This window comes from Rhamphochromis longiceps, linkage group LG2 (assembly GCF_057381845.1).
Source record: "Rhamphochromis longiceps isolate RC_006_pf linkage group LG2, R_longiceps_female_GT1.1, whole genome shotgun sequence".
In the NCBI taxonomy this organism is placed as follows: domain Eukaryota; kingdom Metazoa; phylum Chordata; class Actinopteri; order Cichliformes; family Cichlidae; genus Rhamphochromis; species Rhamphochromis longiceps.
The window spans coordinates 42,145,605-42,158,509 of NC_140558.1; the positions used below are offsets into that span (position 1 = coordinate 42,145,605).

The following is a 12,905-nucleotide window of genomic DNA, read 5'->3' on the forward strand; positions in this document are numbered from 1 at the left end:
ATTACCAGGCCTCTGGAGAACTTCAAGAGATGTTAAGGTAATTTATCCATTTAAATCAGCTGTGATGGATCAAGGACACATTTAAAACCTGCAGGGACATCGGCCCTCGTGGACTTGGATTGGGGACCCCTGCTTTAAATGTAGTAACAAGTAACAATCTGTAACATTCTCAATTAGCAAGTTAATCTAGAACAGGTGTGGGTATCAAGATTGGGTATTAAATGGGTATGCACCAGAAGTTCAGCCTTTATAAGAAAAGATGGGTTGTGTTTCACCACTGTGATATTGTGAGAAAATAAATCAATCTTTCACCATAAAAACAATGTTTCTTAGTGCAAGGTAACATTGTGTGGGAGACCTGAGAAATCATTGGGCGTAAAGGCCAAGGGAAGAAACTCCTGCTGAATGTGTGTGATTTTCAAAAGGTTTGAAGGTATTGCATTCAAAATCATCATGCTACTCTGACTGACATAGCCAAGTGGGCTCAGAAGTACTTCAGAAAATCAGTGTCACTGAACACAATCTGCTGCTATATCAAGCTCATCTGAGATGGAACGAGTGACAATAGAAATGTGTTTTGTGGTCAAATAACTCCACGCTGGGGAGAGGATTAGCGTCGAATTCTACATTCCAAAGATGAAAAAGAAAGGTTGGATGGTATGGTTTGTGCAACACTGCCCATGGCATGGGGGGGGGGTTGAAGGCGTAATTGATGCAGACTTCATAGGACTTCTAGAGGGACATATGCTTCCATTAAGACAATCTCTTCCCAGGAACTCCATGTGTATTCCAGGAGAATATCAGTCTGACTTCATAAACAGTCTGTGTGCTTGACTGGCCTGTCTGCAGTCCAGAGCAGTCTCCCACTGAAATTGTCTGGTGCATCATTAAAGAAAATCAGATAGCCGACCACAGGCTGTTACTTACTTACAGCAGGAATTGCAAAGATTCTGTGTGTAAAATTGCAACAATTTCTTCAGTTCCAGAAGATTGGTGTGTAATTAAAAGAAAATGTGATGCGACCCAGTGGTAAAGTTCCCCCTGTCCCAACGGAGTGTGTTGCATCAAGGATCAGCTACCCTGCCATGAACTGTAAACTTTCCAGTGAAGCTGAATCTTGGACACGATTAAGTGTTCCAACAGAACAGTGAACCCAAACACATATCAAAGCTGGTTTTGAACATATAAAACAAGTCAACTTGAAGCTCCTGGAATAGCCTTCCCCACCTCAACCCTGTTGAAAATTTGTGGATTACGCTTTTTAAAAAAAACAAAAAAAAACAACCCACACAGGTCTGTACCAGGACACCAACACATTTAACCCTGGAGAACCCATGGGGTCAGCTCTGACCCCATGGGTTCTCCAGGGTTAAATGAACTCTACTCATAATCCTGCCAAGACTGTTCAAATATCCAGCCAGAATTATGCCAGAAGCTTGATGATAACTACCAATAGCCCCTTTCAGGGTGCACCTTCAACCAAATATTAGAGGGTGTATATATACACTTTTGCTCTTGCGGTTTACACAAAAAAAAACAAAAAAAAAAACAACAACAACAAAAAAACCCAAATTACTTACCCTTACTTGATAGAAGTCTGTGACTACAAATCAATATATATTTTTTTTAAATGTTGTATAAGCAACTTAATATAACCCTTAGCAAAGGTAGGACTTATAGTTGCATTACACTAACCAGGTTTGCCAAGCAGCTAGATATAAACTCTGTGATCAATTACTCATTTGATGCAAACAAATCCTTTTACAATATTTATTAGAAAGTTAAAGTACATCTTGAAGGAAATTAAAACATGCTTTCCTGCACAAGCCCCAAACCCCTCGGCACAAACTATTCAAGAATATAAATGAGGCAGTCTAACAGTAGTATTTTGATGTCAACACCATCTGAGGCAGCAATCCAAAACAAAGCTGTGTCAATTTTGAAAAGTAAAGAAATCACAATTACCAAAAACAAAACACACTTCTAGAGAAGGCACTATACATAGATAAGGACATACATAAGGACTGTACATTTGGGGGGAAAAAAAAAAAAAGGGTATGCGAGAATAGACAAACAGCAAAAACTGATTAACCGAAGTCATTTTAAAGCAAAAGAAGTGAAAGATTTTCTGCATTTGCAGGTTCTCAGAATGTGTTGTTCATCTTTGTCATGCATGACATAATACTCTGAACCCTTTTCATGTATAAAGTTGCCAGTATAATGGCAGTTTGAAGCCCATGGCAGTGAAACCAAAAAAATATTGGGCCACAGTCTCTTGCGGAAGGAAAAAGACCCATCATAGGGCAGGCTCAGGATTTCTTGACAGGGCAGGTTGGAGGCAAGAGCCTGTGAGAGTTGGCACGCACCCACTGGTGGTCGATGACACTCTGTAGTGGGAGGCGATCGATGGGGTTGTGGCGAAGCAGCTTGGAGATCAAGTCTCGGGCACCATCAGAGACAACTTTAGGGAACTTCAAGTCCACCTGCAAATGGAAGATTTGATTCATGCATTTATCAGCAAAGGGGAATGCTGGGATTCTTAAAGTCTTAGCCAACTCACAAACTGCCAGGTACAGTCGAGTTTGATAATCATTTCCTGATACATGAGATGTAATGTCAAGTTTGAAAAAAACGATGCAAGATGTGTCATTTTAAGAATTTATAACCAGAAAATTAAACATATAGATAAAAGTATTTTTATGCATTTTCTAAAACTTGTGAAAGGAATAAGCAGTCAAATGTTGTGCCCTTCAGAGTCATCCACATCTGCCAGTCAGCTACTGTTCTTATGCACATTTCAGAAAATGCATAAGTTCAAAACAAGCGGAGCTTAAATTAAACCTTTGCTTGTGACTTATTTTGTTCATAATAATTGTTAAGATCTGGGAACATTTGAGTGTCAAGAAAGTCCGCTCAGCGTAACACTTTAATCGGAGCTAAAACTCAAAATGTGTGTACTAAATCTGGTAAGCATAATGCTACAGAAGGTAAATTATCTTGTGTACTACATTACATTCCCAGAAGAAATAATGAAAAACCTACAAGAATTTTCCTTTTTTAGTATAAAGTAAGAGCTAAAGGGAAACAAGTGCTCGACTAGAGTGATACCTAAATGGCTTCTCTCACTACAGTAAAATCAGCTTCTTCTCTATGACTGAAACTTGTAACTTAATCATGAGATTTGACTGACCAAGTGCATTACACATGCAGATAAACACCAACCTTCATAATCCTTTTGTACGTTTCTGAGTGGCTTGCTGTTTCAAACGGTGGGTTGCCAACTAAACACTCGTAGCAGAGGACGCCAATGCACCACAAGTCCACCTTCTCACTATGGGTGTGTCCCTCAATCATCTCAGGAGGAAGGTAGTCCAGTGTCCCGCACATTGTGCGACGTCTGAGAAGGTTTAAAAAAAGGTGAGCAGGGCAGGGTGAACAGGCATCGTAAAGAAAGTGAAGTAGTGACAGTGTGGTTCCTCACCTTAGAGAAGGTGCATGGACTGACCAACCAAAATCAGCAATTTTCAGCTCTCCACGATAACCGAGAAGAAGATTCTCAGGCTTGATGTCACGATGAATTACTTTCTTCTCATGGCAATACATTAGTGCATCAGATATCTCCTCCATGTACTAGAATTTTAAAGAGGTTGGCATTAGGTTATAACTTCACTATTTTTGCAGTTCAGAGTAAAGAATTTTTTGTCATTATAATTCTGGTTGAGTTCTTACCGTGGCAGTACGCCGATCATCAAATCTGCCACATCTCTGAAGCTCTTTGTACATTTCACCACGTGGGGCGTACTCAAGCACTAAAAACACCCTCTTACGGTCATGGAAGTAATTGTAGAAGCGCAGGATGTTTGGATGCCTGAGGAAATGAAGCAGAAGAGATTTAAATCAGCATGCTAAATGCACCAAATATAAGCAGCCATTATATAGTATGCATTTATACAATATCAGCCTAATCTATAAGAGACAAATAAACCACTGAGAACACACCATTTCTTTGTATATCTTGTCCCCAGAGGCATTATACATGTAAATTATTGGTTAACAGACATTAACTACATTTCTCAGTGTATAGCAATGGCACAGTTAAAGATTTTTTTTGAAATTACCCAAATTATTGAAATGTTTAGATATAGAAGTACACAGCTCTCAGCATTGTTCGACCATTTGAATGTCCCTGCAGGAGACAGTGGAGGGTAGCACATAGCCTGCCAAACGTGTGTGAATTATAGGACGGTTGTTATAATCGCCCTAAAACGGGACAGTCCTACAAAAGGTTATTTTGTACATTTCAATGAATGTATCACCACACTTATTATTTGAACACATATTGTGTAACAAATTAAACTTGTGTTTGTAAACTCAGTGTGCCTAAGATGACAAAAGGGAGTAGAGCCAAAAAAAAAAAAAAAACAAAGAAGCAGGATACTAACTTGAGATGGGCCTGAATCTCAATCTCTCTCCTGAGTTGATGCTCCACACCTTCTTTCTCCATCTGAGACTTGAACAACACCTTCAGTGCCACAATTGCTTGGAGTTTCTTCACTCTCGCAAGATAGACATTTCCAAATTTTCCCTTTCCAAGTGGCCGACCAATGTCAAAGTCATCAATGGAAATTTTCCTGAAATAAAAACAAATAAAAGTTATTTTAAATATTCAGGACAAAGACAACATATCAGGAATATAGAACTAGCCTTAGGTAGTACACTTACTTTGAAGCTGAGCTGGAGGACGAGCCAATGCATTCTCTCGCAGGACCTAAAAATAACACCACAATTAAAACTTAGCAATTAAAAATTTCCTGAGGGGTCTCAATCAGTTATCATAGGTTTGTGTTTTGCGATTAGTTTTTAAATTTCATTTTTACTTTGTTTCAAATTCAATTTCAGTCAGTTTCCAGAGTGGATATGAACACTTCAGTTTACCTTTTAATTTTCTGTCTTTTAATTTTAATTTAGTTATGTTTTCGTTTTTTCTCTAAATGTAGTTTTCCAGGTATATGGATTTTTTTAAACTTTAGTTTTCATTTCTATTTTAATCAGTTTCCCCCCCAATATCCAGTTTTAGTTTAGTTAACTACAATAACCTTGGTCTTATCAGCATCTGCACAGAAGGAAAGACTTACCTGTGACAGTATTTTTCATTGTGTCTGCTCGTTGCTTCACCACAACTCGCTGAGGGCCTGACAGGTTCGGTGTGGCAAACTGACATCAAGAGCAAACACAAAAACACAGCTATAAGTGATTTATTCATTGCACTATGGCTAAATCACTCATTTATTAATATTACAACTACTACTACAAAATTTTACCTACATATATTCTTTGATTTGCTCAAAGTGACTTTCGGTATTTTAATAACACCTCAGTCCAAGCTGAATCAGATGTGCTTGCTAGATTTAAGCACAGTTAACAGTAATGGGCCAAGCAACATAATCTTTTACAATTTCCATACTTACTGGTCTTTGAAGACCTCTGGGCTCGTAATTTTCCTTATTCTGTAAAGAAATAAATACAACTCACTAAAACAGTACATTTGAGCTATTTTGTGCCCCCCTTGCTTTTAGCTTTATACTTATTTTAGACAACCAACAAAGGGAAGCAAGCAAGAGATTAAGGCACACTTTGTAACTCATAACCTAGGATGTTGTGTCAAGGCTCAGTGCTTTCCCTGTTTATCATTAATGGTGACTTTAACCAAGAGTTTGGAATTAACTCAATGTCTGAATAGATTACTTATAAAATATGGTCTGAAGTTCATCCAAGTCACAATTACATTCTGATTTCAATCATTAAGCACAACCAGATGTTCTTTTCATTTCTTAGCGTGCACACACACACACTGAGCTGTAGTGAATTTATGTAAATTGTAGAAACTTTCCTCATGTATAACTTATGATGCATGCACAATGACAAACATGAATGGTGGAATATTTCTCCTTACCAAACTGTTTCAGTTCATCAGTATTTCTTGGAGATCTTTATTTAACAGCTCTCTTCACTTAATGCAACAGCATCTAAACTAGGTTCAGGTCGCCAATAATCTTTCTAGAGGCAAAACAGAATTTGTATGCTTTTACTTACTGGAAGGGCCACCTCTACAATCACTGTCACTTCCTGTTTTACGCCAAAATAGCACAGGGTGTAACACGTTCCTAAAGTTGGAGAGCCACCCTCCACTTCAAGTTAATACTTAGTGTGTAAAATAAAGTAATATAATGGAGAGCACACACGGCTATTACTGCGACCTAACCGATGGTTAGATTATTTCTAGATTCCATCCCCTCTCGTTTTTTTTAAATTGTGCACACATCTAAAGCGTTTTCTAGTGCCAGAGACAGTAATATATTTGATTTCAGCTGGTTTTCATTATCATATACAAAACCGAGAAGGAAACACTGTCTGTGGGTGGCTGAATTACCCACCACAACTCTTTACCCGGTTTGAGAGGTAAAGACGCCTTGTTTTATCATGACTTGATCGCCACACTGACCTTAGATATGCTGGTTCAATGCTTTATATAGTGTTCATAAATTACACTTACTGGATTGAAGATCAACGAGTTAAACATTTAAATTAATCGTTAAACAAAGAAAAAGGTTTACCGGGCCTCTGTCATTTAAAGTCAGCGTTCAAACAATTGCAGTACAAGTCACTGTACTGATCACCTTTAAGGAAAACATTAACTTAACTCGAAGTAGAAAACACTGCCTCGTTCATAGAATATACTACCTGTGATCTTTTTACCTCGAGTTAACGTTACACGTTAGTCTGCTGAGCTAGCTTGCAAGCACAAGGTTAGCTAAATTAAGCTAAAATTTACGTCTACGTAAACATTATATACGGAGTTTAAATTGATATCAACTGTTACTCGGTAACGCTTGGACATAAATGTATAAATATCGAATTACCTGCATCGTAGTGAAGGAAAAACAGTATTAAATTTACAGCGTGAAAACCTCAATCTTGTAACCCAGAACTTCCTCGGCCGCCAGCGTTTTCAAAAAGCTAATCTTCACGAACGTGATTGGTGAGCTTCGCACACTTAGAGAACAGTCATTGGATAAAAGCGCTGCAAGGGGCAGCGTGTCATTGGTGAGCGGTGGATGTGGTCCCGCCCACATGCTGTACATTATTTTTAAAAAGCAGGAGTAACGTCCACGGTATGTGATGTATGTAGGCTGTATACAGCATTTATATCCTTTGTCTGCGTCCATAAAGGCCTAATTTTTCATTGGCTAAAATCTACAAAATTCAAGCACGTGACAGAAAACCAACAGTACCTGATACACCTGGTACGGTTTGAATGTATTTTACTTCATTTCTATGTTATGCTACTTTCAAATCTTACTTCACAAATGCAAATATTTTACTTTATACGTCATTTACTTTATACTTATTATTTCATACTGAAGATTTAATGCCTTCACGGTATGGTTCTAGTCTATATTGGCCCAAAAATTCCCTCATAAATAACTCCATACATTTTAACCATTTTTTAAACCACTGATCTAATTATTATTATTATTAACCTTTATTTTACCAGGAAAAGTCCCATTGAGATTAAAAACCTCTTTTTCAAGGGAGTCCTGGCCAAGAGGCGACAACATGTTAAAATTACAAAGTTACATACATGTTATAAGTAACAATTACATTTTAAAAAACATTTTTCTCTGGCTCTCTCAATTAAAATGTATGCGGTAAATAGCCTACCTGACAATAATAATAAATGGTTGATTAGTCCTTAATAAAGAGTATGGGAAGTGTATTTTCAAATTTACAACATTTATTTTGCAGAAAATCATCATACAGTAACACAACAGCCATAAAAGCTATTTTGATTTAGCTATACTTATTAATTTACTGAAAGTGAAAATGGCAAGAAATTTCAGTTGTTTAATAGTGTCCTCACTGCTATTGCAGACAATCCCTCATAACTATTATATATAATTAGCAACATTACTTCAACATTAATCGACACTTGGAGCACATAAAAAGCTAATTGCAAATAGTTTGTGCATTCAGGGCAGTGGTAGGAAACTTTGTATGTAGGACTTGAATGTTTTTCCCACTCACCTGTTCTGAAATGGGTAAAACAGGTGCACCATATATGATCACATCTATGCTGTTTTACTAACAGTACATGTTTAGTTTCAAGAGTCTCTAAAACCAATGTCTTCCTTGATTTGACCTATTGACCTATGGTGGATCTAAAATGTATCCAAATAGCTGCGGCTCAAATTTGACCAGTAAGAGCCGTAATGTACAAAAATTCATAGCACCCTTACAAGAGTATAACATTTTTAACCATTTTAATCTATGTGTATATTGGGTCACTTTCAATGTGAAATGTTCACACTGGACAAATTTGAACTCAACGGTATGTAGGTGTTAAATTCTTTGTTGTGTAGAATATAAAAAATTAAAACAATTTCCAGCTGCAAAATATACTGCATATCATATATAAATTCATGAATCCAAACTTTTAATCCCATAATTACTTTTAATTAAGATGCTTTTAATTTTGATTATACGGTTTGTGTACCATTAAGCTACTTGTGTAGGATTAATACTTACTCATTTAAATTCTTGTCTTTCCACTTTTCAAAAACCGTTACTGGCCACTCCAACACTCAAAACAAGAGAAATGACCCGTGACAATTTTCTGAAGCTGACAAGAAATCACCTATGTAAAAGAAGATAAAATGTAGTATTTGACCTTGAAAAATGATACATGCAGTTTCATGACAAACTGATCAGTCATCTTTAAAGGTGCAGTCGACATACCGTATTTGTATTCAAGCACAAATTCTGGGTTTACTTAATCAAAATAGCTTTATTCAGAACAATTTGTTCTTCACAAGATGAACCTTCATTGAATGGTTGCTTTAAATGCAACACACTTCGGTATGATGACACAAATCTTCCATGTTTTTTCCTAAAACTGAGACAATATACACACATTCAGGATAAGCGGTTGCTTTTTGTTCTCAGTTTCTGCAAAACACATATGCAACACCCAACAATATCCTGTGCATCACCCAACCAAACAGAGTAAAATATATGTTTTCTGACAGTATACGCTGTTGATAAGTGGTAAAGAACAGGAAACAGGTGGATCATGACTTATTTGTCTTTGTAGCTTACACCTGCTTATCTGTTTACAGTCCAACAGCAACTGTTCTGCATTTTATTTCATACCGTTAGAGTTTTTAAGCACTAAAAAGGAGAGACTTCCCACTGACTTACCTCAAAGAAACTGAGTATTGTAGGAGATCATGACATATCCCTTAAGACAATATAATTTGTGTCTTTGACGACAGATGTTTTTTCTTAACTTTCATAATGTAGTAACCTCAGCTTATGAGGCAACCTTGCAAACTGACGAGAAAGATGTTTTTCATGATGTTTTCATCAATGTGATGAAGTAATCTGATTTGTCAACGACAGACAATTCAGTTTGGAAGTTTTATGCAACTGTTACCAATCAGATTTTTCAGAAAACACCATATCACAATATATCTCTTACTTCTAAGTCAGTTTTAATCAAGACAAGTAACTTTTTGAACATAATACTGTAAAAAGCTAAATAAAGGGCCAAAACATTTATTGTTGTTCTTGCACTGCTGAAAACTGCAATCCTCCTCTAAAGCACTCAAAGGTAATTCTGTCGAGGAAGTCATTTATTTTTATACATACTATTTTTTTTTTAATTTAATCGCTCAATAAACCCTTAATACATTTGAATACATTACTGTGTACAGCTATTCAGTTTTTGTTACTTCATTCTAAAAGCCTAAAAATACTATAAACATGGATCATTGTGAGCAGACTTTTAAAATTATTTATTTATTTATTTATGGACTTATTGTGGCATTGTCAGAAAAAGTTGACAGAGCATTCTGAATCGGGTTCTACTTATATCAACATGATCTAAAAGCCTATGTAACAGTTTTTTGTTGTTATTGTTTTATTTATTTATTTTTAATCCCATGTGGGTTGTTTGTATATAGCAGCATATAGCTTCATTCAATCTTCATTATTCTGAACAGAGCAGTTGGTAAGCACCAGTGTGCAGGATGGCAGCAGGACAGCCAGTGTGCGACGCAGACCTGGAATAGGATCATTCATATCTGCCATCTTGTTCTCGTCGCTGCTGCCATCTGCACCTGCAGCTTCTTCTCTGTCCTGCTCTTCTTCCTCACCGCCCTCCCCCTCTTCTGCTGGTGGATTCTGACGAGGCTGGAACCTGACGTCCACAAATTCCAGCTGGCGAAGTCCACGGAGCATCCTGCAGCTCCGGGCTATCTGCAGCTCGCTGAGTGTGCAGTCCCACAGGCGCAGACGTTTCAGGTCTTTCAAGCGGCTGGCGCAGAGCAAACCTGGACCCACCTCTTTTCCACCAAGACTTAGCTCCTCCAGCCCAAGCCAGCCAGCCCCCAAGCCAAGGGAGGCCATATGTAACTGGTAGCCCTGCCGCCCTGTAATGCCTATTTCCAGAAACTTGAGCCTGGAAAGCCCTTCTACACCACAGACACCATCTTTGGCAGCACAGCTTCTAAGCCCATTAGCTGTTACACGAAAGGTGTCACGTAGCTCTAGATGACAGAGCCTCTCCCATGATGTCAGACCCTGCAGGTGCTGGTCTGTAAAAGAGGGCACATTGTTAAGGACTAACCTCTCAATACCAATCCCTGAAGGAGAGCCAGCCCCTTTTCCTTTCTGGTTCCTTCCTTTCAGTTGAGCACCAACACTAGATGTGGGTTCTGCTCTTTCTTGGGGACTAGCTGATGGCAGGGTCTGATTGAAGAAGCCACGAGGCAGCTCACAACCCCGCAGCTCCAGCACCTGCAAAGATGGAGGTAGGATCTGGCAACTGGGCAGGCTTCTCAGGTCTGCATGCAGAAGATAGAGCTTACTCAGTCGAGGGCATTTTGTGGACAAAGCTTTAAGCCAAGACTCAGAGAGAAAGGTTCCGCCACGTGCGGACAGCAGCAAACCACGCAAGCGAAGGCACCTTAGTCCGCAACCCAGGTACTGACGCAGCAGGACCCAAAGGATGCGGGATGTCACCTAACACACAGTGGACAGTCCATGAATATGTGTGTGTTGAGAGAGAGAAACAATAACAGTCAATAACTGCACAAACACACAACCCATGTGTTATTAAATGATGCTCATTGTTTATTTTTAGAGCATATTTTACACACAAAAGCATTTCAAAATGCTTTACAAGGGGCTTTAAAAAGTAATACACAATTTTATTCACTATCAAAGAAACTAAAATACACATACAATAGAAAAACACATACCAGCCAAGAGAAAATATTAGTGGATGGCTGTTAAGAATGACTAGTAACAGCTCAGAAACTGCCAATAGATGGCCTAAGACTCAAATCAGCAACTAGGTTGTTGAAACAAAGATATGTCAAAACTGGCTTTGGGATGGATAAACCAGGCTAAGCTCCTGGAATGGCTTTCCCAAAGCTCCAACGTCAATTGTACTGAAAACTTGTAGACTATGTTTAAAAGCTGGCTCCATGTGGAAACCAACCAATTTAACTAAACTCAACCAATTCTGCAAAGAAGAGTGGTTAAATACCCAGCTACTGTTGCACCAAAAGCTTGTTGATGGCTACCGAAAGTGTTTAACTGAAGTGCAACCAATATTTATATTAACCAAATATTAGTTGGGGTTGTATGTGTGGATTTGATTCAAACTTGTGCATCTACTTTTTCCTCTTTAAAGCCATTAAAGCTGTGTTCTGTACTATTCTATTCCACCCTGGACAAAGAACAGTTCAAAGAAATTATGAAAAGCCCCAAATTCCTATGTAAAGAGCTTAGAAAGAAAAATGGCTGGACTTCTTTAAGTTTCTTCAAGACATTTCACCTCTCACCCCAGAAGCTTCTTCAGTTCTAAGACCAAATGATGGAAAGCCCCAGGTATTTCAGCTCTAGTGGGAGTTGTCCCTTAAGAGGGTCGTTTGGTCTTAGAACTGAGAGGTGAAATGTCTTCAAGAAACTTAAAGCAGTCCAGTCGTTTTTCTTTCCAAGCGCCTTGGATTACCATGACCTGGATGACTGAGAACCTACACAGACCCAAATTCCTGTGGCATTCATGCCCATGATGCATCTATAAATATCTCAGGACAACTGTATAAGTGGGCCCGTTTTGAGACAGGAAAATCACGGTGTTGTATTTTTATTTGATGATACAGTTAAAACCAGTGCTTTAATGTGAGAGGATAAATTAAAACATGAGTCAACAGCTCCCAGTCGTTCATCTTTATCAAAAAAAAAAAAGTTATCGCTATGGGTTTGTTTCTATTATTATCCCCAAGTAACAGACTAGATTACTAAAATGCCTGGCCTGCATTAACAGAAGAAACGAAAAATGATGAAGCCACACTGGCAACAGCATCCTTACCCCTTTCCATGAAGTCAGGTCGACATTTCTCCACAGTCTTTGGTCTTTAACAAGGCGTTTCCACCTCTTACATACCCTAAAACCACAATTTAAAATATATAAACATATGCACAAATCACATAACAAAAGACAAAACAAACGAAAACCTGAGTTTTGTTTTAAACGACGATTAACTAGTAAATCATTGAGAGCAAAGTTGAAATCCCCTTACCTCCCGGCTTTGACGACCTCTCGTACGTTCAGGTAGGACAACACATCGATTAAAATGTTTTCGGGAAAGTAGTCCAGATTGCAGCCCCTAAATTCTTCCATTTTGTAAACAAAACTCTCAAACCTCACACACGGAATGGTACATGAACGCACACGGGTTGCGCCCGAATCAGAAATCCCCCGGAAACACCGGTCCACTGACTGTGTGACCGAGCGGCCGCTGGGCAGTTAAATCAAATCAGCGGCTTTAAGCTCA

General features: G+C 38.4%; 2 protein-coding genes across 3 annotated transcripts; both read right to left on the bottom strand.

Annotated features, from left to right (window-relative positions):
• Nucleotides 1–1,756: 1,756 nt before the first annotated feature.
• On the bottom strand, nt 1,757–7,042 carry aurkb (aurora kinase B). 2 transcript variants are annotated; one of them, XM_085429171.1, is made up of 10 exons: nt 6,921–6,997; nt 5,954–6,057; nt 5,469–5,507; nt 5,136–5,214; nt 4,723–4,768; nt 4,443–4,631; nt 3,730–3,868; nt 3,482–3,630; nt 3,223–3,397; nt 1,757–2,483 (listed from the first exon to the last, which is right to left on the bottom strand). In XM_085429171.1, exons 4-10 carry the CDS (start codon nt 5,152–5,154, stop codon nt 2,310–2,312), a joined length of 891 nt encoding a protein of 296 aa, XP_085285297.1. In that variant the 5' UTR covers nt 5,155–5,214; nt 5,469–5,507; nt 5,954–6,057; nt 6,921–6,997; the 3' UTR covers nt 1,757–2,309. The 2 variants fall into 2 exon arrangements, with proteins under 2 accessions (XP_085285297.1, XP_085285288.1); XM_085429162.1 differs by lacking the exon at nt 5,954–6,057 and having other exon boundaries at nt 6,921–7,042.
• A 2,492-nt stretch (nt 7,043–9,534) lies between these two features.
• On the bottom strand, nt 9,535–12,782 carry LOC146678006 (uncharacterized). Its single transcript, XM_085429183.1, has 3 exons — nt 12,651–12,782; nt 12,440–12,515; nt 9,535–11,082 (listed from the first exon to the last, which is right to left on the bottom strand). Exons 1-3 carry the CDS (start codon nt 12,749–12,751, stop codon nt 10,039–10,041), a joined length of 1,221 nt encoding a protein of 406 aa, XP_085285309.1. The 5' UTR covers nt 12,752–12,782; the 3' UTR covers nt 9,535–10,038.
• Nucleotides 12,783–12,905: the final 123 nt, after the last annotated feature.